The 26,427-nt window shown below is 46.6% G+C and overlaps 3 protein-coding genes across 4 annotated transcripts; 1 reads left to right on the top strand and 2 right to left on the bottom strand.

The window, feature by feature from the left end:
- Positions 1-5,130: 5,130 nt before the first annotated feature.
- LOC115457448 (taste receptor type 2 member 134-like) lies at positions 5,131-6,069 on the bottom strand. Its single transcript, XM_030186862.1, has one exon. The coding sequence runs from the start codon at positions 6,067-6,069 to the stop codon at positions 5,131-5,133; it is 939 nt and encodes a 312-aa protein (XP_030042722.1).
- Positions 6,070-9,597: 3,528 nt separating this feature from the next.
- LOC115457867 (protein mono-ADP-ribosyltransferase TIPARP-like) lies at positions 9,598-16,889 on the top strand. Its single transcript, XM_030187531.1, has 7 exons — positions 9,598-9,679; positions 11,894-11,930; positions 12,496-12,988; positions 13,710-13,881; positions 14,429-14,616; positions 15,314-15,496; positions 16,009-16,889. Exons 2-7 carry the CDS (start codon positions 11,903-11,905, stop codon positions 16,451-16,453), a joined length of 1,509 nt encoding a protein of 502 aa, XP_030043391.1. The 5' UTR covers positions 9,598-9,679; positions 11,894-11,902; the 3' UTR covers positions 16,454-16,889.
- Positions 16,890-17,896: 1,007 nt separating this feature from the next.
- On the bottom strand, positions 17,897-26,422 carry PHB2 (prohibitin 2). 2 transcript variants are annotated; one of them, XM_030187532.1, is made up of 11 exons: positions 26,353-26,422; positions 25,510-25,645; positions 23,692-23,776; positions 22,446-22,525; positions 22,024-22,208; positions 21,725-21,854; positions 21,401-21,504; positions 20,851-20,928; positions 20,214-20,290; positions 19,957-19,962; positions 17,897-18,347 (listed from the first exon to the last, which is right to left on the bottom strand). In XM_030187532.1, the coding sequence occupies exons 2-11, from the start codon at positions 25,634-25,636 to the stop codon at positions 18,314-18,316; spliced, it is 906 nt and encodes a 301-aa protein (XP_030043392.1). In that variant the 5' UTR covers positions 25,637-25,645; positions 26,353-26,422; the 3' UTR covers positions 17,897-18,313. The 2 variants fall into 2 exon arrangements, with proteins under 2 accessions (XP_030043392.1, XP_030043393.1); XM_030187533.1 differs by having other exon boundaries at positions 26,304-26,390.
- Positions 26,423-26,427: the final 5 nt, after the last annotated feature.

Here is a 26,427-nt window from a genome sequence, read left to right as displayed (position 1 = left end):
CTTATGGACTTTTCTTTTAGGAAGCTAGCCAAACCTTTTTTAAACCCAGCTAAGCTAACTGCTTTTAGTACAGTCTCTGGCAACAAATTCCAGAGTTTAATTACACATTGAGTGAATAAATATTCTCTCCAATTTGTTTTAAATTTACTATTGTAGCTTCATCGCATGCCCCCTAGTCATAGTATTTTTGGAAAGCATGAACAGACGCTTCACATCTACACGTTCAACTCCACTCATTATTTTATAGACCTCTATCATATCTCCCCTCAGCCGCCTTTTCTCCAAACTGAAGAGCCCTAGCCACTTTAGCCTTTCCTCATAGTGAAGACGTCCCATCCTGTTTACCATTTTCATCGCCCTTCTCTGTATCTTTTCTAATTCCACTATATCTTTTTTGAGGTATGGTGACCAGAATTGCACACAGAATTCGAGGTGCGGTTGCACCATGGAGCGATACAAGGGCATTATGACGTCCTCGTTTTTGTTTTTCATTCCTTTCCTAATAATACCTAACATTCTATTTGCTTTGTTAGTCACTGCCGGACACTGAGCAGAGGGTTTCAATGTATCATCGATGTTCTAGGGCCTGGTGTAATATTTGCACTGTTGCCTTTCATAGGCTGGGTTGTTGCTGTGTAAATTGTGGCAGTTATGGCAATAGGTAGTTTTCCTGTGTAGATGCCGAGTGTGTTTTTCAGGGTTTTGTGAGGGGTCGCACAGAGGAAGGAGTTAGTGTTGCAGTTATTGAGGTTCCTCCGAATTTGAAGATTCTTGTTTTTTTCTATGACCAGTAGTACCGTGAAGGGTATTAGTTCTGCTCTTTGGCCTCTGTTGGGGCAGGATGTGCGTTTTCAGAGCTGGAGGTTCAGGGTTTCTTTGTGACTTTTATGCTGCTGATCACAGAGAACCCCCATTCCCATTCACTTACTATTGGGGTTTGGTCCTTTTCAGTATATATTGGTGTTAGTGTCTTAATTCCTATATAAGAGGATTGGTTGAATGATGCTATCAAATAATTTAAATAATAGTTTTACAAAGGAGCTGCAACTGGCCAGGGGTCCCTTTACTGCAACTAGGACTGATGGGGCTTTTTCTTGTAATGTCTTTATAACCAATCTAAAACTCCCATATCTAAGATAATTAAAATAAGAGAAAGTAAAAACTATGTTTCCTTAAGATGCAGATTTTTCTTTATGCTTAACGGACTGAAAAAGAAAAAAAAAATCCTCTGAAATGCCCTTAAAGTCAAGCCAAGTCTCTCTGTCCTGTAACCCCCCCACCACCATCACCGCCGCAGGTATTAACTTCCATCTCTCTCTCTCTCTTTCCATGCAGAGACCCATTCTCCCCATCCTGTGTCATGCTGCAGATCTCTCTGTGCTGGAGCGCTGGTGGGTTTGTCTCCTGGATCCCGGCCATGGGCTGGGGCTCTGTGGACCGTTTGAGTGTCCCGGGCTGCTCGGTGCCTTGTGTTTATCAGAATGTGCTAAATATGCAGTACCTGGTGTATGTAATCTTTAATGGCTGTGTTCTAGTTCCCTTCCTCTCCATCAGCCTGCTCTATGCACTTGTTTTTCGTGTTCTCCGGAAGCAGTGCAGAAGATTCCAGAGTCAGGCATGGCCGACAGGAAGGGCTGAACAGTTCTACCAGCGTCAGAGCAGAGTCACACGCAGGCTGGCGATTGTGGTAACCATTTACGGCCTGAGCCGTCTCCCATTCAATGCTGTGGCCATGGTGCAGCTTTACTGCCCCAGCTGCCAGCTGCCCTCATGGCTTGTGCCCTCCAGTCTCTTGCTGGCCATTTTCAGTGCAGCCTCCAACCCCTTCATGTACTTCTTTGGCAGTGCGGAGGTGTGCAGGCGACTGCGTGGTACCTTGCGACCTGGGAAGGTTGGGGTGCTGGCCACTGTGGACAAGCCCAGAGTCTGAGCTACAGCTGGAGGAACTGGAAAACAAGAAAACTGAAAGAACCTTTACAGAGAAGCACAGTTCAAGTATAACCAGTGTGAACCAGTAGAACCAGTAAAGACCAGATACAAGCATTATGGACAAATTATAAATATCACAGACCACTTACAACCAGAAAAAAAATACAGATTTCATGATCTTGTTACAAGATCAGATATAATCTGAGCAGACCAGTTATAACCTGCATGCACTGCACATGACATAACCAGTATGGACCAGTTGCAACCTGTATACGCTGCACATGACATAACCAGTATGGACCAGTTACAACCAGTAAATGCTGCACATGATATAGCCAGTATGGACCAGTTGCAACCTGTATACGCTGCACATGACATAGCCAGTATGGACCAGTTGCAACCAGTATATGCTGCACATGACATAGCCAGTATGGACCAGTTACAACCAGTAAATGCTGCACATGACATAGCCAGTATGGACCAGTTGCAACCTGTATACGCTGCACATGACATAACCAGTATGGACCAGTTATAAACAGTATACGTATACGCTGCACATGACAATAAGAAGGGACCAGTTGCAACCAGTATATGTGTCACATGACAGAAGTATCATAGACTAGTTCCAGCCATGGAGGATAGGTCTGAACCTGCATGAACCAACTCTGGCCCTGGACTGGCATTTTTCCTGCAGTATCTTTTTTTTTTGTTTGTTTGTTTTTGAGGGTATAGACTTTAGAATGTATCTTTCTGCTACGATGGAGCGCAGGAGCGAAAGATCCCTGCACTCTGCTTTAGAAAGCTCTGTTTGGGTGGGTCTAACATGGCATCGAACCCGCAGAGCACTTCACATGACCAGTTACAACCAGTACACACTACACAGGACTGGGTCTCCTGGAGAGGTCCCAGATTGTGGAAATTCACTGCACAACAGACCTCGGAGCCTTTAGGAAACAGCAACAGTCTGCTTTTCAGAACCTGATGGATATTTTTTGAGTGTTTGGTAATCTTGTGTCACTATACTTTTTACTTTGGTGTTGTGCATGTTTGTTGCTGTGTGTTTGTATTTGAATCACATTACTGATTTTCTGTTTTCGTTTTATTTTCTATCTTGCCCTGAATGCTCCAGTTCTGGCAGAACAAGAATTTTATGCAAATAAATTACTTAATAAGACCAGTGAAGGATATTTCTGACTGCTGCAGAGAGCAGAGCTTAAGTTATGATTACGTCCTTGGTCACAGCCAGTCCGAGGGCTGCCCACAGGACAGGTTTTCAGAATACCCCCATACGAATATGCATGAGTGTTGCGCAGGCCCTGCTGTCTCCATTGTCTACAGATCTCTGCCAGTCATATGCATGTGGGGTGTCCTGAAAACTCGACCAGTGTACAACTGTCTAGGACTACGAGTGAAGACCAAGGATCTAAGTAAATATATTTCTATGTTTAATCATGAATTGGAAAACTAAAAATGTCAGGGTGCCCCCTGCTGTTTCAATACTGAGAAACACACACACAGAACCACACAGCTCTGCCAGCTCACCTCGCTCCTGCTCTGTGGCACCCCCTGCTATTTCAGTACTGAGCCTCCCCCCCCCCTAAGCTCTGTCAATGCACCTCACTCCTGCCCTGCAGCACCTCCTCCTATTTCAGTACTGGACCCCTCCCCCCTCATATCCACTCTCCCAATGCACCTGATATAAACTCCTGGTGCAAACAAGATTCTAGTCTGTAATTCTTTTTATTGGACTATAAGAATTATCCAGTGTGGAGGAGTAATCTAGTGATTAGGGTAGCAACTGAGAGCAAGAGAAGCCAGGGTTCAAATCCCAAATCTCCCACTGATAGTCTTTGTAACAAGGTAACATAGTAAATGACAATGGGTAAAGATCAGTATGGATAGAGTTGTAGCTGCAATTGTGTGCAGGTTACACCTCTCTCTCTCTGTCCTTTATTTGGGGTTGTACCTGTAGCTCTGTGCAGTTTACACCTCTCCCTGCCTTTTTTGGTGGGGCTGTACCTGTCGCTTTATGCAGGTTACACCTCTCTATGGCTTGTTTGGGGTTCTGTCATTCTATGAAGGTTATACCTCTCTCTGCCTTTTTAGGGGGTTCTACCTGTTGTTCTATGCAGGCTACACCTGTCTCTGCTTTTTTTGAGGTTGTACCTGCTTTTTTATGCAGGTTACACTTCTCTCTGTCTTGTTTGGGGTTGTAGCTGTCATTCTATGAAGGTTACACCTGTATCTGCCTTTTTTGAGAATTGTACCTGTCACTTTATCTAGGTTACACCTCTCTCTGCTTTTGGGGGGGATTGGACCTGTTGCTTTATGGAGGTTATACCTCTCTGTGCCAGGGGTTGTACCTGTCGCCCTGTGATCTTGGGCATCACGTCACCCTCCAATGCCTCAGCTATAACTCGGATCCTTCTTGTGTGGCAACCTACCAACTTTAGCTATACTGTATATGTAACTTGCCTTTATTCTTTATTCAAACTTACCATATTGCTATTTCTGAGAACAGAACTAAGCAGTTTACAGACTAATAACAGCAAGAAAGGACTCTATAATGCAGACAGGAAAGCAAACAACCAACACAAGTTAGGTTAAAAAAAAAAAGAGAGGAAGAAAGATTCTGTGTTCACATCCGTTTCCTGCTATTTATTGAAGGCTTGCCTAAATAGACAGGTCTTAATGGCTGTTTTAAATTTGCATAATGACAGTTCTGCTCTAAGTTTTGCCAAAAGATTGTTCCAAGTGATGGGGACGAGAAAAAAAAAAAAAAAACTTGAGGTCAGATCTGGAAAAGGTGAGTAATTAAATCTAAAATCCAAACTCAAATTATATGTGAGTGTTTCACAGCCCCTCCCCTTCAGATAGGCCATGGAAGTGCTCATTGATATGGGGGCAGGAGAGTGTGGGAGGCTGAACATCTCAGAGCTACATCCTCCAGACTTCTCTCCCCCAGGAGACCTGGAGTTACCAGAAGGGAGTTACCTCAGTTTTGGTGTCTGTGCACTTGTAGTCTCAGTGTCTCTGAGGAAAGCCCAAGGCTCTAATTCGTACATACAATGAGAGTAACACCCAGGACTGGCTCACATACCACTTAGATCATTTGGCACCTCCTGCTCCGGATCTGAGGTCTTGATTATTGAGAAAAAGCCGCGTCCAGCAGGGTTCAGCCCACAGCTTCCTCCTCTCCCGTCATGCGAGATTCACTGGCTGAGCACCAGTTTCAGTTGTGTGGTGGTAGCAGTCCTTGGTGACACAGGGCAGAGATGGCAGTTCACGCCAGAGTCTGACGGTGCCATGGATTAGGATAATTGGACACCCGACTGCGTACGCCAGCAGGATGAAGCTGAATGCCACAAACCAGTTCACGTCCTTCTTGGTGGTGATATAGAGCGAATCAGACACCTGTACCATGACCACACAAATTGTGTAAAGCACCAGTAATGCCAAGGCTGTCTTCACCACGCGCAGATGTGCTGTGGTGGCTGGGCGTGCCATTCTGTGGGCCATGATGGCTCGAAGATGGTGGCAGATGGTAAACACAAGGCCACCACTGGAGACTCCTTGCACAGTCCAAGGAATCATATAATTAAAGACACTGAAGAATCTCAGGTAGAACTCATAGCCCCTGGACACTTCATAGTAGTCACCGCAGTGGGGCTCTGTCCCGTTGGCCACCTGGAGCTGCACAAAGACAACCGTGGGTGAGGCAATGATGCAGCCCATCATGAAGATGACAGGCAGCAGGCGGGGTATGATGAGGGGCAAGCGAAGCTGGAGGTAGATGAGCCGTGGCAGGTGGATGCTGGAGACCTTCAAGCAGTAGACTGTGGAGAGACAAGCTGTGAACCAGAAGCTGCAGCTGGCCATGGACAGGATGAGGAAGTCCAGGGTCTGGTATGACCAGGGGCCCAGGCGATGGCACAGTACCAGCAGATACACAGCCAGCCAGAGGAAGTTAGAGAGTCCAGCCACTGCATTGACCAGTGCCAAAGCAATAAGGATCAACTCAGTGGGGGCATGAGAATGGGAAGGCCTGCCCAGCACTGACAAGATAAAGAGGTTGGCCACCAAGGCGAGGAAAAGGATGGCTCCAGCGACTCCCAACATGGCAGCAGCAGAGAATGTCATGATTAAAGGATCATGCTGGGATCAATGTGGGGAATCCACTGCACCCTTCTTCAGGCAAGAGCTCCGTCCTCTCCCACTCAGGCTCAAGGGAGAAAGTGATTAAAAAAAGGTCTGCATTTAAGTGTAGGGAAATCCACATGCAAAATGAGGCCAAGCACAGGATGGAGAGGCAAATGTGAGGCAAGCTGAGGAGGGATCAGAAGACACCTGTCAGGGGTCCTTCAGGCTGCCCTCTTCTTAGGAAGCACTGAGCAGATATGCAAATGAGCAGCATTCCATGGCCCTGGCTCTGACCAATCAGAATGCAGAATCATGTAAGGTTTTGGGCTCTGGTTCATGTAGCACCTTATGAGACATAGATAGATGGACACAGGGAGTGACACTTCTGGATGCTGGGTCTGTCCCATTGCATCTACGGGCTTGCACTTCTGGATGGGGGGGGGGGGGAGGGATAAAACCAGCCTGTCCTTGATGAGCTGAAGTCTTCTTGTTACCTTAAGACAGACAGATAGACATGTATCTACATACAGGGATGGGGGAGAGGAGGAGGAATGAGAGATCGACAGAGAACACAAAGAACAGACCTAAGGAGACAACAGGGCTGAGAGAGACATGCACTTGAGGTCATAGGGAAAGAGACAGATAACAGACTACCCCTGGGAAAGAGAGAGACAGACAGATGAACAGGACAGTGTGTGTGATTTTTCTTATCCCTAGCCCAGGTCCCTGTCCCCCAGGCTGGTGCTCATTTACGGTCGCCTTCACTCCATCTCTCCATCCCCTGGGCTCTTCTCATCTCTTCATCCTCATCATCAGAGCAAGCTCCCCGTAAATTGCTTTCCATTCCCACAGTCCCCTCATCCATCCCACAAGGGCTGCAAAATACCAGGGGCCAAGGGAGATGGACCCTTCTAGGAAATGAGAGAAGGATCAGAAGCCATCAGCCTGTGTCAGAAACAGCAGAATAAATGGATGGCAGAGGAGTGGAAGGATGTGTATAAGACAAGGGAACTGGAATAAGTAAGGTGGGAGAGGGAACAGAGAGCTGCATGGGAACGGCATTTGCGGAAACCAGCAGCTACCACGGGGATCCCCTCCAGGATCATGGGAGTCCCGGGGGATGGACACAGGTCCTGAGGGGTTCCCGTGGTAGTGTACTGCCATGCCAGCCTACCTCCCTACCCTCGGTGCTGCTTCAAATGCCTCCTCTTCCCCTGAATGGCGATTGGGCTACCTGCTCATGAAGCCTTTCTTACCCCTGATAAACTCCCCTTCATCCATCTCCCATTCAAACTAGCCATACTCCCCATCCATCGCTCCCCCCATCACTCACTGTCATTTATGTTGCACTAGGACTCTGGGAAGGCTCTCTTCCTCCTCTTCCTCCTCATGGGGAGGGGGGTCCCCTACACCTCAGCCTAACTAGCAAAGGTACGTCACGATAGTGCATGGTGCAGTTGCCACTGGATTCTCGTGAAGACATTGAGTCCATCCTTCTAATAAAGCCATGTTGTTCGTTTTCACTAACCAGCAATTATATGGGGTGGGAGCGCTCCTCTTTTATCCATCATAGAAGGGAGTTCCCCCCCCCCCCCACCCCCACACACACTTCCAGGACTTCCCAACTGGCCGATAACAGAGGCCACAACAGCCCAAAAACACGTTCAATCATTCCTATCCCCTGAGCCCACAACCCCTGAAGATGAAATGCATTCCAAAAATGCATTAATCCATGCTTCCTGGCCTTGTCTGCATTTCACACAAATTTATTTAGGAGGATTTATTTACCGCCTTTTTTTTTTTTCGATTATCAGCTACAGACACCCATCTCTCCTCAGCTGATAACCACGCCCCAGTCCCGCCTCCGACACGCCCCGTCAACTTTATTCGTTTCCGCGACAGAGTGCAGTTGGAAATGCCCAAAATCAATTTTCGATTATACCAATTTGGACGCCTTTGCGAGAAAAACACCCATCTCCCGATTTGGGTCAAAATATAGGCGTTTTTCTCTTTCGATTATAAGCTGGATAGTTCTCCTGCACAGTCCTTGTGGTCTCATGGCAGGATGTCTCACAGGGACACTTAATTCTCCTACACAGTCCCTGTGGTCTCAAGGCAGCGTGTCTCACAGGGACACTTAGTTCTCCTGCACAGTCCCTGTGGTCTCAAGACAGGGTGTCTCACAGGGACACTTAATTCTCCTGCACAGTCCCTGTGGTCTCAAGGCAGCGTGTCTCACAGGGACACTTAGTTCTCCTGCACAGTCCCTGGGGTCTCAAGGCAGGATGTCTCACAGGGACACTCAGTCCTCTTGCTCAGTACCCAATGTCTCACAACAGTGATGTAGCCAAGGGTGGGCCCGGGTGGGCCCAGGGATTCCCAAGCCCCACCAGCTGAAAACTCCCCAAAACTGTCCCTCCTGCATACCTTGTAAATAGCAGATCTTTGCCTGCAGCGAGCAGCGACTGATATATGCTGTGGGGCCAACATGAGCAGTGTGTATTAGATGCTGCTCGCTGCCGGTGAAAATCTGCTGTTTAAAAGATATGTGTGTGTGTGGGGGGGGGGGGGGGGGGGGGGGATGTTTGAGACAGCATATGGTATACAGGCGAGAGAGGGAGGAGAGACCAAATCACTTGTGTGACAAGGTGGAGTTCTTCTGCTCACCCATCTTGGGCCCAGGCCCAGGGCCGTGCCTAGGGTCTCTGGTGCTCCCCTGCAGACTATCGGTTGCCCCCCCCCCCCCCCCCCCCCCCGTCCAGCAGAGCAGGAACAGAAGGGAGCAGGCAAGTAAGCTGGACCTCAGGAAAAAATAGCACTGTATGTATCCCTCATTGATAAGTCTCTGACTCTAAAGTTTAGCAATTTCATTAAAGCAAAATGTATTTTCACATATCACATCCTATCCAAGGAGAATGTTTTATATATGTCACCCGTCTGTGGTAAAACTTCACACAGTATCAAAATACCTCTAATATGCAGAAACCAGTGCAGCAGATGAAACTCTGGGAAAGGGATTTGATATACCGCCTTTCAGTGGTTTTTACAACTACATTCAAAGCGGTTTACATAGTATATACAGGTATTTATTTGTATCTGGGGCAATGGAGGGTTAAGTGACTTGTCCATTAATCACTAGCAAAAGTGAAACTTTATGAAATGAAAGGAAACCAAAGTGAAAGTGAAAGTGAATTCTTACCGATGACCTAGGTAGTAGGGGATCTCCTGTCAAAGATTTGTATTAGGGTGTTAAGATTTCAGGCGTCTGGTGATCCTTCTGTGTCCTGTATCTAGAGTATTCTCAGGTATGTTAGGAGGGGTGTCCTGTACCTGGAGTTTAAGAACTAAGAATAGCTATACTGGGTCAGACTAACGGTTCATCTAGCCCAGTATCCTGCTTTCAACAGTGGCCAATGCAGGACACAAGTACTTGACAGAAACCTAATTAGTAGTAGCAATATTCCATGTTACCAATCCCAGGGGAAGCAGGTATTGTAGAAGTATGCTGTAATTTCCATGTCCTGTACTGGGAGCTTCTCAGGGACATGAGGAGAGGTGTCCTGTACCAGGTATGCTGTGATTTCTATTTCTTGTATCAGGAGCTTCCCAGGTATGCTCGAAGTACACTGTGACCATCTTGTGGTAAGTTGCAAGGGTTTCACTCCCACGTTTGGAGAACTGGGCTCTGTTCTCCCATATCTTGTTCTGGGAGTTTGTCTTGTATGTTTAGTGGTGTGGGCAGTTTCCCTTGTGCCTTGCAGATGGTATAGGAAGGCCTTTTTTTTTGGAGAATATTATGTGGTTTACAGGATAAACGCTTTTGTGTGTGTGTGTGTGTGTGTGGGGGGGGGGGTTGGGGTGTCTCTGTGGGTTTTTATGTTTTCAGGGCTATGCTGCTCCGGGCTGTGGGTACTACTTGCAGCTCAAAAAACAGGAGTTTAAAAAATTATGCACAGCGGTTCTGAAATTCTATGGCATATTTGCATATATCGGTATCTTTTTGCATACAGTGATAATTCAATCAATGCTCTTTAAGTTAAATTGATTGTTTAGGTTAAAACCAATTATAAGCTTGAAGGGGTTTCGACTACTTCTACAGGCAATGGGTTCAGAGCAAAAATAAATGCAACAAATAGAATTTCACACACAACCATCCAGAAAATAACCCACTAACCCAGCATCATTAATCTCCCTCCCCCGCCCCCATATTAGAAACAAATGTATTTCATGCCCACATGGGAATTTCTTCCTTGACAGCGATGACTAGGAGCAACTAAAGCAAATCACTTTTCATTTCAGCAAAGATATTTCTCAATCACCAGCAAGTTCAGCAATTCTGGCTCTAAAAATTAAGGCCCCTGTTTACAAAGCCACGCCATTGGCTGCCGATGCGGTAATGCGGACACAGTCCATTCACTTTGAGCGGGCAGTGTCGTGCGGCTTTGTAAACAGGAGGTAATGCGGACACAGTCCATTCACTTTGAACGGGCAGTGCTATGCGGCTTTGTAAACAGGAGGGTAAATGTTTCACTTATTAATTTTAGCACATAGATATAAAAAGTGAAAGAGAACATATAAGTACATAAGAATTGCCATCCTGGCTCAGAGCAAAGGTTCATTAAGCTCAGTATCCTGTTTCCAACATCCAGAAACCAAAAATGCAGCAAGATTCCATGCTGCTTATCCCAGGTTTTATGGACTTTTCCTCCAGGAACTTGTCAAACCTTTTTAAAACTCAGATACTCTATAACTGCTTTTACCACATCTTCTGGTACCAAAGTTTTAAATGTTCTACTTAGTAACTTCATTGAGTGTCTTCTAGTCTTTGTACTTTTTGTAAGATTAAACAATCGATTTGTGTTTAACCATTCTAATCCACTCAGGATTGTAAAGACTTCAATCATATCCCCCCCAAGCTCAAAAGCTCCAACCTCTTTAGACTTTCCTCTTAGAAGTCCTTCTCCCCTTTAATCATTTTGGTCACCCTTCGCTGTACTTTTTCTAATTCTGCTATTTTATTTTTAAGATGTGGCAAATGCAAGGGCGTAGTCAGACAACAGATTTCGGGTGGGCCAAGGCAAGGAATGGGTGGGCACCAAGTGTTCCCCCCCCCCCCCCCCAAAAAAAAAAAATCTCAGTTGGCGGGAAAACACTTCTTTCCATCTTGGCAGTCTGCAGCAGGCATGCACTGAAAACTAAGCATGCACAGATGCCAGTATCATGGAGAGTAGCGTTTTCAATACCATCAGGGGGAAGACTTCAGCTGGCGGAGCTTGGGATCCCCACCAGCAACCGCTAAACATGTGGTACTGTTGGGTGGGCCCTGGCCCACCCGTAGCTACACCACTGGGCAAATGTATATGATTAGGGAGAAAAATGATATCCCAAATTTCATATCTTACAGGGAGAGGTTCTTCAGGCTCCTTCAAGGGTGGGAATTCTGATCTCTCATTGGTAGAGAGGGTGGGGAACTATTCTACATGCTCCTGTAATGCTGGTCTCTCATTGGTTGAAGTTGGGAGGGTGTTCCTACATGCTTTTTCAAAGCTGGGTGGAAGGTGTTCTACGTGGGCCTAGAATGCTGATCTCTCATTGGTGGAAGGTGGGGGGGGGGGGGCATGTGTTCCTACATATTTTTCAAAGCTGAACTCTCTTTGGTGTAGGGTGGGGAGGAGCTCTACATGTGCCTATAAAGCTGATCCCTCATTGGTTGCGGGTGGAGAGGTTTTCTAGATGCTTCTGTAAGACATTGCTGGCTAGTGGCGAGGGTTATACCTACATAAAGTTTCTAGGGCTACTCAACTCTTTTTTTCTTCATTAATAGGTGTTCAGCATGAGAACTAGCAGTGAATTTCCAGCAGGTGTGTAGTGTTGAATGAATAAAAGCAGATGCAGTGTTGGGGTTCCCTACTGCCAGGTTTCAGTGAGGGAGCAGGGGTGAACAGTTTCTGCCTTCCTTGTTCTGAAATGGTAGCCAAGCAGACAGGCAGCCCCTTTTTCATGTAGCTTGGGGAGGAGTAGCCTAGTGGTTAGTGCAGTGGACTTTGATCCTGGGGAACTGAGTTCGATTCCCATTGCAGCTCCTTGTGCCTCTGGGCAAGTCACTTAACCCTCCATTGCCCCAGGTACAAACAAGTACCTGTATATACTATGTAAACCAAAAACCACAGAAAGGTGGTATATCAAGTCCCATTCCCTTTCTCCCCTTCCCTTGGCCTATGGGGGAGGATGAGGTAGGGGACATTGGAGGAATAAGAGTTGGGGAGGTTTTGGGATCTCCTTGTATTTTAATTCGGTGTTTGATTTTGGTTCCTGTGCTGTGTTCCTACCTGAAGAGCCTCTGGGGCATCTCTTTCACAAGGAGGAAAGGAAAAGCGCTGATGACGTGATCACTAATTCTGGTCTGCTGTTTTTCTTCTCCTACAGCTATGACCAAGCAGAAGGTCAACATCACACAGCAAGAGCATTTGGCTCGGCCAGTGAAGCGGCAGTTGGCAAGCAATGAGCATGGCCAAGACCCACAGGCAAGAGACCCTTTGCCTAGCAAAAAGATAGCACGCGCTCCTGCAGGCAAAGCCAGTTGTCCAGATCACAACATGGCTCTCATACCACAGGAGGCCCACCCTGAGCAGCAGGAGAGCCCAAAGTATGTTCAGCAAGTCGGGGAGGCTGGGGGCCCCGGTCCACACCAGTCGGTCTACCACACGAAGCAGCAGGATGGCATCCTGATCTGTGACAACTTCCTACTTGGGAAATGTGAGAATGGGAGTTTATGTTCATACCACCACACGCCCCAGCCATACCTCTGGCAGCTGAGACTGAAGGCAGTGCGGCAGTGGGCGAGTCTAGAAGGCTGTGCAGCAGAACAGCTAGAGCGACTATACTGCAATATGAAAGACCGTGCCACACTGAAAAGCAGGTACAGTCCTCCATTCACACTGGGTGGGGGGGCACTGCACAGGCAGAGTCGAGAGCTGGCTATGGGATTCAGCTGTAGGGAAGGATGGACGAGTGCTGCATGTGGGAAACCGAATGGTAAGAGAAAGCAGAAGGGCACTGGCTGCTGGGTTGGGGTGGGAAGAGGTCTTTGGCTGGGAGAAGAAGGGCAGAAGGGATGCTGGTTAGGATCAGTGGTTGAGGATGTAGCCCTGGTTCCCTCCAGACTGTCCTGGATGCCAGCTAAGCTCTTTGGATAAAGCCCCCAGCCCAGGGTGTTCAAAAATTAAGTCTGTAATGAGCTGGGCACCCTTGTCCATTACAGTACCAGGACATTACCCTGGCCACCTGTCAATCAGATAGGTCTACACCTCCCACCAGCCAACAACCACTTCCATTACTTCTCCTAGCCCCTGGCCAGGAGACACATATATAATTCCATAATCCCCCCAGACCTCCCTCCAGTACCAGTTCTTCCCAGGGGGTTACATGGAGTATTGCTGTAGGGTTAGGTCACTGGAGAGTAGTGGAGGTTTATGTGTTAGGGTGCAGTGGAGGACTGGCTGGAGGGTGCAGGAATGGACTGGCTTGACAGGTTTGGGTGCAGTAGAGCGCTGGCAGGTTACAGGGCAGGAGAGGAATGGATTGGATAGGGATGTGGGGTAATTGCGTTATGGTTACCTTATTGCTTTTCCCCCCGACAGTAAAGGATCTTCATGTGTGCTAAACCTAGACACCCTCAAATTGACTTCAGACTGGATATATGACAAGGTCCGGCGTCTGTCCAATACTAGCGATCCAGAAGTTAACCCTTACTTCCCCACGCAATGGTCTGTTTATTGGCAGAATGGAAACTGCTGGGAAAAATATGAGGAGGTTAGTCACACAGACATTTGGGCCCAATAAACTTGAGCTAGAATGATGGTCCAGGAGTGTAAGATGAGGGGAATCTTAAGAGACAGCTAGGATTGAGGAAGAATGGAAAAGGGGGTATTTACAGAGCCCAGATTGTAAGATGGGGCAGCTGTAGGGGAGACAGAGACGAACTGAGGGTGGGAGGAGAATGGGGTGTTATTTACAAACAGACTATAAAGGAGAAGGGAATCTCTAGAGTAGACATGGATAGGGCCGAGGGGGGGAATGAAGAGAAAAAAAAGAGGGATTATTTACAGAGAGAGCCTTGCGTGTAAGGACTGGAGAATCTCTAAGGCAGGAGGTGGTTGGGGGGAGGGAAGAGGGAGAAGGGGGGTATTTATAGGAGTGGTGTGGAGAGAAATGGAAGCTGAAATGTTTTGGTACATGGTCTGGTTTTCCTTTTGGGACTGATCAAGTCTATACTGTGTGTTGCCTTGTTTTCCACCTTGGATAATGGCGGGTTATAAATGAATAAACAATCAACCAACCCTATGCTCTGTTGCGGCAGGCCACCTCCTTGGAGCTGGAAGGAGCATTTCAGAAGGGGATGTGGAATCACGCCTTCCAGATAGAGGACAGAATTTACAATGCTGACCTCAAAGAATTCACGCAGACCAATATCAAGACAAAGTACAAGCGAGGTCTTCGGCACCGACCCACCTTCAGAACCCACACGCAGCTGCTACCTTATCTCAGGTGAGGCTCTGCTGACTAGGCAACTCCTTCTCCAGCCAGTTACAAGAGCAGCAGCAGGGTCTCCCCGTCCCCCTGAGATTACCTTTGCTCAAGTCAGCAAAGCCATTCTGTGGCAGAACACTGGCCGTGGAATTCACTTTTACCTTACCCAAGAATCTGACTGCAACTCAAAGGCTTTTGACTAATGTGGTAAGAAGTATGTGGAAGGCAAACAGCACACTGATTTGTGTTCACGTTGTGTAAGTACAAAGTGTTGCCATACTGGGACAGACCGAAGGTCCATCAAGCCCAGTATCCTGTTTCCAACAGTGGCCAATCCAGGTCACAAATACCTGGCAAGATCCCCAAATAGTGCATTTTATGCTGGTTATCCTAGAAATAAGCAGTGGATTTTCCCCAAGTCCATCTTAAAAATAGCTTATGGACTTTTCTTTTAGGAAGCTATCCAAACCTTTTTTAACCACACCCCCCCCCCCCCCTAAGCTAACTGCTTTTACTACATTCTCTGGCAACGAATTCCAGAGTTTAATTACATACTGAGTGAAGTAATATTTACTGTTTTGAGGTTTATGGATGGTAGATTACACACTGCATTAAAAAGGTCATTAAAAAAAAAGTGTGATCCATGAACAATTTAAAATAAATACATGTACTTTCGCAATGGAGTCACCTTTTCACCTCTGCTCTTCCCCGTCAGTAGCCCAGCCTGCAGCGAGAGTGTCCATGGCATCTGCCCCCAAGGAGCAGTTCCTGTGGCCAGTTCAGAGGCTGCTTTTGCTAGGATTTTCAGTGACTTCCACCGGACTCTCCCCACAGAAACTTACAGCGTGTGCACGATCTACCGGATTCAGAACAAATGGCTCCTGCAGAAGTACAGAAGGTGAGGGGGCCGAACTGCAGAAAACACAGCACCCCAATTCTATTGAGGTTTTATATCCCGCTAAAATCCCCTTATTAGGGTTCAGTGCGTTTATTAAAGTTAGATTAGATTGAATCAGTACACTGTGAGAGAAAACAGAATTGGAGGCAGTGACAAGGGTGATACAGCGCTGCTTCTCCTTCCTGCAGAGGGGAGAAAAATCTCCACTAAAAGGGGAAGGCTTCATGAAGCCTGGGGTTGCAGATTAGAAAGCACTTTTTTTTTTTTTTTTTTTTAAACACCTCAAAGTTTTACTGTCAAGACCACAACCTGTAAAATAAGCTTGAACCAAAGATGAAGCTTAATAATAAATGTACCAGGAGAAAGTAGGGGATGTATATCTCTGGCTCATCCTGCCTCGAGAGCGCAGGGACGGTATAGAATTGCTGTCTGTTCTCTAACAGAGCCTGCTGTACAGTACAACATTTTTACCCTGCTTGTAATTAGCCTAACCTCTTCCCTCTTGCCCCTAGTCAGAAGAAGTTCATGTCTCAGGGACTGACAACCTCCGAGAAACGTGCGCTGGAAAAACAACTCTACCATGGAACAGACCAGCAGTGTGTGCAAGCCATCTGCCGGATGAACTTTGACCCCCGTGTGGCAGGAACGCACGGAGCCTTTTACGGCCAGGGGAGCTACTTTGCACGTAATGCCAGCTACTCCCACAATTACACCAGCTGTGGGGAGGGTGGCCACCGCTACATGCTCCTGGCCAAGGTGCTGGTGGGTAAGTCAGCACCTGGCGACCATTCTTATCGCCGTCCTCCTGTCCTGGACTCCCTTAAAGGTACCCTCTATGACTCGTGTGTGGACAGTCTTTCATGGCCTGAGATCTTTGTGGTATTTGATAGCTGTCAGTGTTACCCCAGCTTTCTCATCTGTTACAAAATGCTGTCTGATCCAGTCATGGTGGAGTAGTGAAGGTCCCTGGGGTATCTCTACCCCTGTGAAATTGGCTCAGCTTTTAAATATTAGAGTAAGGTCCTACAGAGCCAACATAGCTGAGCAGACGTTCCGTTCCCTGCCTCAGTAAGTTGATCTGATGACATTGCCAGCTTCCCAGGCTGAAACAGTGGCTAGTACAGGACAAACAGCTTGGTTTTCCTCAGCTGGATGAGTTTTGCAGTATCCTCAACTAACAGCAATACATTTGGTGAACTGAGTGAAGGTCAGCTATAATCTTCCTCCAGTTTTTGGTGTGATCAGTGGGGTAAAGTGACCAGGCTGCTTCGTGTTTCTAAAATGCTTTTCGTTTGTGATTCAGAGAAGTGCAGCCTGTGACTTCCTTGAATTTGCTCTAGGTTGGCTGGTTTCTCTCTGCTGCCTCTTATTTGTTACATTTATACGCCACATTTTCCCACCTATTTGCAGGCTCAATGTGGCTTAAAAGTATCGTAGTGGCAGTGACGTAGGAAGGGGGGGAGGGGTCCGCCCCGGGTGCACGTCGCTGGGGAGGTGTCGGCTTCGCTGGTTCCCTGCCCTCTGCCCCGGAACAGGTTACTTCCTGTTCCGGGGCAGAGAGAGCAGGGAACCAGCGGAGCTGACGCAGCTCCCAGCGACGTGCACTCGGGGGCGGATCGGCCCTCTCGCCCGCCCCTTGCTTCCTAATTCAATGTAAGAATGCACTCGGGAGGGGGGAGGGAGGGTGCACGCTGAGGGGGGGGGGGGGGCGCCATGCTGCACCCGGGGGGGGGGGGGGGGGGGCGGGGCGCAGCGGCGACCCGTCCCGGGTGTCAGCCGCCCTCACTATAGCACTGCGTAGTGGCGATTGCCGTTACGATTGATAACAAATACAAGGTTGTGTTATGGTCACAGGTAGAAGTGTTTCAGGCCTCATGGGGTCGAGGATAATAAATTGTCCAGTACGATCATAGCTTATCTTGTGTTGCTGGGTGTGGGGATTTATGTTGGATCAGTGGGATAAGCTTTTTTGAAGAGGTGGTCATGTATTGTTTTCACTGCATGCGAGAGACCATTCATTACTAAAGCCCTACTTCTTACCCTTGCTCGTGGGTAGGAATTTCCTTCAGAAACTACCTACTCCTTTCTGGCATAGGCTCCCACTTCTCCCACCAAATACAATAGAAGAACCACCCCACCAGCAGGAGGTGCTCTCTCTTTCACCCCAGTCAGGCAAGGGCTGCCACTCTCTCTCCAGAGGAGGGGGAAATGGGTCGTTACATAGCAATGCCTAGGAAACTATTATTTGTTATAGTAAAGTTTTGAAAAATGTTTTTTTTTCTTCTGTTAAAAAGTCTGGTTGTGGTTCTAAAACAGAAAATAAATACAACAGATACTGTGGATCACTGTTGGGAGTTTTCTGCCTCTCATTCTGTTACACAATGAAATGACCGCATGAGCAGCAGCTGAGAACTAAGATTTTATTTAGTCATTTTTCTACGTTTGATTTTCAGTTTAACCTTCTGTTATGGTTACAAAGTTTATAAAGAAACGGGGAGGATTAATGGACAGACATCATAATTGCAAATGGCAACAGTCCTCAGGAAAGGTCGCAACTGTACTGCGCTGGAGGTCTTTGGTACGACCCAGACGATCAGATCCAAGGGAGACAGCACCCATCCCCCCCACCCCAAGTCCAGAATCCAAGTCTGTAATTACCATAATTAAGCATCGTGCTATTCCTTGTCAGATCCAAAAAGAAAAAAAAAAAGTGAAAAAATTCTGTTATAAAACCCGAAAGACTCTTCCCATTTTCTCTCTTCCACAAACTCGGACTGAATGTGAATGAGGAAGTGAGAACTCCCAGGGGACACTCCATCATTTCTTCACCACTTTGGGAATGAGACTGTCACTGGAAAAAGAAGAGAGAAACATTAGGAAAACGTGCACCAACTCTTTCAACTGTGTCACTTTTCTGTATCACACTGGAGGCTGCCTCTTGCACTGCACACTCTTAGCCCTGCTGTCTCTGCTACTCTCCATCCCCACAGCTGAGAACGAGCAGCGCACGATTATTCTCTAGTACGAGACATACAGATACAGTAAAATTCAGCTCTAGCCACTTCTTAATCCTTCGCCATTTCTAGTGAAACCCCCACTGGGGTACCTCCACCCCCCTTTCAGGTCCCTCATGGATAGGCAGAAGGGCCTATCCTCCTTTCAGAGCAAAATGTAACTGAAAACCTGGTGAGCAGCACAGACTGAGGAACATGAAAATCTACTGCTCGTCACCGGATGATCTGCCCACTAAAATTAATGGTTTGTGTTGGCAGCTGTTGGCCGGCCCACTACGCTCAAAAGCCGAAGGGGGCGCTCAGCTAAGAGGCACATGAGACGTGGAGGGGGATAAAATCATCTCAACCCTTATTACACTGTTCTGCTGAAAGCTGCTGTGCCTTTCACCACAGTTTAGTAGGTCTCTGTACCACACAAGAAATACAGCGCAGCCCTGGCTAAACCTTGCTGAGGGAGAATCACTCTGGAAGCCAATAATACCGTGTTTCCCCGAAAATAAGACACTGTCTTATATTTATTTTTCCTCCCCAAAACGCGCTAGGTCTTATTTTCGGGGGGGATGTCTTATTTTCTGGGAAACATCGGTCGCCCCCCCCTCACCCGAGGTCGCCGGGCCCCCCCTCCGTCGCTCCCGGAACTAACCTGAAGCTCCTTTCACCTTCGCAAGTCAGGCGAGGGCGGGACACGGAAGGAGAGGTCTGCCCTGCTGCGCTGCTGCTTTGAATCCGAACTTGCGAAGGTGAAAGGAGCTTCAGGTTAGTTCCGGGAGCGACGGGGGGGGGGGGGGGGGGGGCACCTCGGGTGGCTCTCAGCGGCCCTGCTTAAAAAAAAGTTTGGTAGATCTTACTTTTGGGGGGATGTCTTATATTTTAAATTTGCAGGAAAACCCCGGTAGGTCTTATTTTCGGGGTAGGTCCTATTTTCGGGGAAACACGGTATATGTCTCTCTCAGTCATCACCTTTCTTTAGATACACAAACCAGATCTGCAGGAGAAAAGCACTTCACTTGAAGCCATTCCTCCTATCTTAAGGATTAGAGTTATATATGTATATCGCATATACTAAGCTGTGTACAGTGTACAATACATGAATACGAATGACATAAGTTAAGAACAGGTTCTGTATAAGGTTAACTTACAAACTGCTGGAGAGCTTCGCTCTATCTATTCATGCACAGCAACAAACAAAGACACAACTCTTACACGTGTCGACAGGTCTAGTTAGCACAGAGTCTGTTCATCTTGAAGAGTGGGGGAGGGCGCAGTGGGCTTGGAAAAGTCACTCACAAATTCATCTTTGGATTATTGTAACAATGGCTGAATGAAATGTGCTGAAGTATTTGCGGACTCTGAGATATTATTCAAAAAATCTGCTCACACAGTGATTTTACACAGTAAAAACCAATATATTATCATTAAATACCAGGAATGAAGTTCATGTCTTACCTGCCCCTGAACGATTGTCGTAGACATGTCAGAGAGAGAGAGAAGAGAGAGAAAATACAAGAGTTAGCATTGAATCTTTCTCTGCTCACACAAGAGTCAAAGTTCGCACACACAAGATTGTCTGGAGATGAGAGAAAACAGAAGCTAAAGGTGATGCGATAGCAGGAACCCCTCAGGGCCCTGGACAGGGCGGCAGAGGCAACCCCTTATGCCAGGCAAGGCAGAAAAAGCACTAGGGGAGATAGCGTCTCTCATACCTTGTGAAGGTTTCATCCTGCAGGTTTAGCACAAGGCTTTCAGCATTCAGGTACACACGGTTCTGAGAAGTGGCGAGCTGAGGAGAGAGGCCCAGGAGACTGTTAGAAACACTGGAGAGAAAGAGAGAGAGAGACAGAGACAACATGCACACAGACAAGCCGAACTAGACTGGAATGAAAAATAAACCTAAGTTTCATAATGCTTCTATGAAGATCTAAGGTGTGTAGCTGTACTTCAAGTATTCTCTGTACTCTCTCGAAAAAAAGATAGAGCAAACTAGACAAAGTGATAAAGGGGAAGGAACATGACCCTACGAATAAAGACAAGACAGGTTGGGGCTCTTCAGTGTCAACAAACAGCTGAGCAAGGACATTATAAAAGTCTTTAAAATCATGAAGTCGGATGGAATGGGGAAAGAGAAAATCTGAAAATCACCAAACACATCTACTCAATTGTTTGATAGCATTCAGTGAATCCTCAGCACCTATAACAAATATTCATGTCACAGCAAAAATTTCATCTGTGAAAACACTACAAAACTCTTATTTTTTATCCTCTTTATCTATTACATAATAGTTGTGTCAATAAAGTTTCTAAATCTGAGATGCAATGAGTGAAAACGCAGAGATTCCTTACAGTTTTGGCGATGCTTTGCGCTGCACGGATTCGGCGCAGTTTCAGATATCCAGGGTTTTTGCTGAGGGCGTCACCGATGTGAAAAACAGAAGGGGTAAAGGAAAAACACGGATCATTCTGTTCAGCAGCTTTCTAGCTCCCTCACTTGTACGTATGGTAAGTTCCGATTGAGCTGGGAGCCCAAACTTGGAAGGAAAAAGCTGCAGGGCCTATTCCCCCCCCCCCCTTCTCCAGTGGTGGTAGTATCATAGCAGTACTGCTGTTTTTTTAGCCCTATTTCAATACAAACCCCAGTCCCCAACTCTCATCTCTTGTTCATTTGCTTTCTTGGAGCCACACACAAGAGCCCAAAGCTTTGCTCATTCCTCCAGCAGGTTCTAGTTTTCAACAACCATCAAAGCTTAGGAGCCTCCTGAAACTATGAACTACCACCCTGATGAAAGGGCTCAAAGGTCAATGGCAGAGATTACATGCAACTTAGTTTCATGATGTGACAGAAGGAAGGAAGGCAAAAATCGGACATCAAGAGACATCACATGTCACAGGATATCATCTTAGCTGCCGCAGCTTCACCCTCTGCCTGTACAATCTTTTGCTTCTGCTCCTGTTTCGCCTTCTCCACCAGAAACTGGGCACGCTGGGCTTCCTGCTGGGCTAGAGAGAGAGAGAGACATGTAAAAACTCTGCCCGAAATGAGACAACAAACTGAGCGAAGCTTCTGTGAGGACAGAAATAAACATATACATGTCGAGGACTGAGCACGCTGGACTAGAGAGAGCCAGATTCAGACACACACACTGTCAGAGATTGCCCCCTGCAGCGACACCAGGGACGGAGGCTCCCCAACCCCCCCCCCCCCCAACTCCACACTCACCCACTTGCTTGGACTCCACAGCAGCTGTGTATTCCCGGCTGAAGCTCAGTTCAGTGATAGCTACGTCATCCAGAATCAGGCTAAAATCCTTTGCCCTCTCCGTCAGCTCCCGGCGGATCAGCAGAGAGACCTGTAGGGGAGAGGGAGCATCTTTCCCAACTGGTGATTGGTTGTGCCTCCCTACTCACTTCCCACATATCTGTCAATCAGAAGCCTCCATCTTGCTACCTCCCCACCTGTCAGCTGCAACACACCACTGCCCCAGCTGCCTTCCTCTCCCGACCCCCCTCCTTTGGTACCTGCGCTCTCTGCGTGATCAGCTGAGAGGCGTTGAACTTGGCTACCACGCTCTTCAGGACCTCGTTAACGATGGAGGGCAGCACCCGCTCCTCGTAATCCAAACCCAAGCGCTGGTACAACGACGGCAGTTCTGAGGCCACAGGGCGTGACAGCACACGCAGAGAAATATTTACCATCTGGAGGTCTGAACAGAGGATAAGAACAAAAGTGTATAGATCCAGAGCTCTGTGCAGGATGCCGAGGCCAGAGGGTACAGCAAGCCAGGAATAGGGGAGAGGGGATGGTCTCTATTGGACCAGGAGGAGGTGAAGTAGGAAAGGAATTGGTGGAGAGGGTCTCTGTACCAGAATAGGAGGAGGCAGCAGGGCACAAATGAATTGCATTGCAGTGGACAGACTTCCACTGTATCCTCCTTTCTCACCTTTTGAGCCTGTGGGAGAAGAAATCTTTCTGGGCTTTGCTCGAATATCGTAAATTATTGGATACTGAAACCAAGGAAGTCTGCAGATGAAAAAGACAAAAGTACAAATTGAATGAGAAAGTTAAGAGGAAGCAAAAGCATGTGAGAGAACATGAATATGCGTGAATGGCAGAACTGCAAAACAGAATTAGTCAAAAAAAATACAACAAGGACGTGTGTAAAACCTGCAATTACAAAATACAATCCAAGTCTCATCCTGTAACATCACACACATACCATAACCTCACACAAACATTTATCCCAAACGTAACAGCAAACAATTATTACGTATACAATAACACATTTTTAAAAAATGCCATAAACTGTGTGATTTCTCTAAATCGTTCTGAATTACACCAAACTAAGATTAGCAACAAAATGCCAAGAGCTAAGCTGCTTTTGTAGTGCAAAGCCTGAGGTTCAGGATGAATTTCAGCAGGATGATATCCATAAGGCTGATGCAGCATAGGAAAAGGCAGACTTCAGTTACTTCTAGCATTGCAGCCATCCATGAACAGAGCTGTGAAAGACTGGTCTGCATCCTGTGCCGACTATAGTACTCAAATGGACGGTTACACTAATTTACTAGATCTTGTACCTCTATTGGGAAAGAGAACAAGCTAGACTGAGACAGATCCCAGCACAGAAACTGCACACTAGAGAAGACAGACAGACCGTACCAAAGAAAGAAGGGACAAAGATTAGAAATAAAAACATACAGAAAACATTGAACAGAAGCCAAAGTCTATGCAGAAGCAGAACTGCATTTCCTCCTGTACTGTGCAAAATCCAAACAGAGAAGAGATGTGCATTTTCCAAAGAGCAGAGAAAAAAAAATCCAAGACTTCCCACAAAAGAATGAGCAGGAAAAACTGTCTAATCCTGGAGAAAGAGGAGAAACAGCAGCTGATCAGCAAAATCAGTGGGATCCTGTCTCCAGATCAGAACCACAATTTGAGCAGAGAATCTGGTCAAGGAGCAGAAAGTGGGAATTTTTTTTCTGGGATTTCTCTTCTGCACTTTGTAATTTTCTTTTTCTCACTAGGTATAGTTTTGACGTGGACAGACTGTAAGGTCAAGAAAGGATCTTGATTTGAACAGGTAAGTATTAAGGAGAGAGACGCCCTTGTTCTCCAATCAGTCCCTTATCCCTTTCCCATCACACACACATTGGGAGGGGAGGGAAGAGTCTAGTGGTGCGATGTACCTGAAGTGCAGTCCTTCTGCGAGGATTGCATCTTTCTGGACCCCACCTATCCGGTTGAAGAAAATGGCTCTGTGACCCCCTTCCACTGCAGGGACAGAAAGAGACAGTTACAACTATTTTATGTGCCAAAGTCAGGATATATCCACCCCCCCCCCCCCCCCCACACACACCCCCAATGAAGATCTCCTTTTCATTCAGAAACACTTCCTAATGTTACTTCTCTCGCTCACATATCATGATCTTACACCTCTTCTGCTAAAAAATGCTGTGTATTATTTGTAAGCAGGAGCTGGAGCTACGATGAGTAAGAAAGGAAAAATAATCCTATTCATGAAATTCCATTTAACTAATACAAAGTTGTGGCAGCCCTGCTCTTATCTTTATGTTCTTTACTTTCCTGAGCATGGAAGCAGTTCATCTTACACAGGGAAACTTACAAGCAAGCTGACACTTAAACTTAGGCGTGGGAGCCACTGTGTCATGGACTCCCTTGTTTAAAAAAAAATTGATATTGCATATCAGCCACCAAACCTAGCGGTATTGAAAACACATTTGGCATTACAGTAATAACTGTACGGGATACAGTTAAAATGGAAAATTGACAAACTGTTGAACATGACATTATATTTTTAAATGTGAACTTTACCTCCTGTTTGGTAATATTGGATGGTCTTACTCAAAACGTTACATCAATAGCTTATTTTCACTTTGATAATTTCTTACTATAAATCATGGTATTATTTGAAACAATCTTGAAGGCAATGCAGTACCTTTGGTTACCTCATATTGGGCACATTTTTACCAGTAGGCTTTGTTCGTTGGTTCCAAGTTAGTTACGAGGCGTATTTTCAAAACACTTAGATTTACAAAGTTGTACAGAGGTGTATAATCAAAGCACTTAGACTTAAAAGTTCCATAACTTTGTAATTCTAAGTTGCTTTGTTTTATTAATCTAAATACGTGTTCATTTTTGCATAAAGATAAATAAATTATACAATTGTGCTTATAATCACTTGTCATTGGAAATTGTGGACATTCTGATTCCATCAGTGTTCTGCTATACGTTGGGGATCATTTTCAAAGCACTTAAGACTTACAAAGTTCTACAGGTTACTATGAGGCATATTTTTAAAAGAGAAAAATGTCCAAAGAGGGTCAAAAAGCAGCATTTGGATGAATTTCTTCTCAAAACGTCCAAATCGGTATTTTTGAAACCTATTTTGCAGACGTTTATCTATGTAATTCATCTGCAGTAGCGCTTTAGAAATGTTAAGTAGTAGTAATAGTACTGAAACAGTACTCATTACACTCCTGGCCAAATTCAAGCAGGAAATAGCAACAGGTAAAAGCATACTTCTTCTTCAATTCGACATGGTAAACCATAATATACTACTAAGGCTCGAAAATGGCCCAAAAGATAAATGCACGGAGCATAAAAACATCTTCTTGCATGTGTCCATTTTCAAAGGCCAAAAAAAAGACATTTTGCTATTTGGAAAATGGTCATATTTCCTATTCGGATTTGGGACGTTTAGTGCAAAACATCCAAAGTCCGACTTACATGACATATCGAAAATGCCCCTCTATGTAACTTTAGAAGTCTAACTGCTTTGAAAATACACCTCCATATTAAGAAAATTCTGTAAAACCTATTTGGCATTACAATAATAATCCAACCTTAACAATAGCATTTGAGCACATTTAATTTATAACCAAACATTAAGTTGGATTATTATAAGGGGCCAGCATTTGAAGTTATGCAATGCTCAACACACAAAGTTTGGTTTAGTGATGCCCGTCTCCCGCACTCCTCCTTACCAGTAAAGACAGACTCTCTCAAGCCATATGCTACAGCCCCTGCACCCAGTAGCAGCTTTAGTGCTGTACCCATGCCCCGTGGCCCTGCTGGGAGACGCCCTGCAAAATCCTTCAAGTTCTGCGCCATCACTGGTCCCTGACATGGGGGGGGGGGGGGTAGAAGACAGAAAAAGAGACTTAGGAAAGCATGGCAGCCATATAAGCAAGACAAGCTACAATTTTATGCCCTCACACTTCACCAGTATAGAAAACTATTAAGCCTAAATTGATTTCCCACAATGGAGAGATGTGAGGGATATTCTTAAATGTTACAAGTGAACAATACACATAACCTCAGGCCCTAAGACTGCACAACACCGTGATCTATTCATATAAAATTATTAAGCCCATAAAGTTATTGATAGGAGGGATGAGCCCACATGGAAGGGGGGGAGGGGCAGGGGGTGCAGTAAGTCCATAGGCAGCAGTGAGGGGAAGGGGTGAGCGATGAGTGCCCCCCCCCCCATGTAGTGCACTGACGAGGAGGCAAGTGACCCATGTCTGATGCTGGGGGGGGGGGGGGAAGGGGGGGGTGATCCCATGCCCAGCAGTAAGGGGCGGGACGAGAATGATCCCAAGTACAATGGGGAAGGGGTGGGGGATGGGAGAGAGGGGGAGGGGGAAGGAACTCCGAGTCCAGGACGGGAGGTGGGGGAGGGAAAAGACACGAGGTCACCGTAGGGTGGGGGAGGGAAAAGGGAGCCCCCCCCGCCAAAGTCTCTTATGTCTATAAGAGTCTCTGAGCACGTGGATACCCTGGGGAGGGGGAGGGGGGGAAACCCCGTTTCAGAGACACCCCGTTACCGGCAGAGTCCCAGCCTCATGCACGCCAAGAGAAGGACACAGGAAATGCGGTCCTCAGCCCCGCCCACCCGGCCT

The sequence above is a fragment of the Microcaecilia unicolor genome, chromosome 14 (assembly GCF_901765095.1).
Source record: "Microcaecilia unicolor chromosome 14, aMicUni1.1, whole genome shotgun sequence".
Taxonomy (NCBI): Eukaryota; Metazoa; Chordata; class Amphibia; order Gymnophiona; family Siphonopidae; genus Microcaecilia; species Microcaecilia unicolor.
Note: the sequence above shows the minus strand (reverse complement) of the source record. Positions and strands in the feature narration are given on the sequence as shown.

Bases quoted from the DNA above. Each gene is read 5' to 3' on its own strand.
- PHB2 (XM_030187532.1), bottom strand. From the start codon at position 25,636: ATGGCGCAGAACTTGAAGGATTTTGCAGGGCGTCTCCCAGCAGGGCCA. The intron at 22,526-23,691 runs GTACATCGCACC...TTTCATCTGCAG, and splicing joins GCAGAAGGACTGCACTTCAG to ACTTCCTTGGTTTCAGTATC. The intron at 22,209-22,445 runs GTGAGAAAGGAG...TCCTCTGTTCAG, and splicing joins TTCTCCCACAGGCTCAAAAG to ACCTCCAGATGGTAAATATT.
- LOC115457448 (XM_030186862.1), bottom strand. From the start codon at position 6,069: ATGACATTCTCTGCTGCTGCCATGTTGGGAGTCGCTGGAGCCATCCTT.
- LOC115457867 (XM_030187531.1), top strand. From the start codon at position 11,903: ATGAGAACTAGCAGTGAATTTCCAGCAG. The intron at 14,617-15,313 runs GTGAGGCTCTGC...CTTCCCCGTCAG, and splicing joins CAGCTGCTACCTTATCTCAG to TAGCCCAGCCTGCAGCGAGA. The intron at 15,497-16,008 runs GTGAGGGGGCCG...TCTTGCCCCTAG, and splicing joins CTCCTGCAGAAGTACAGAAG to TCAGAAGAAGTTCATGTCTC.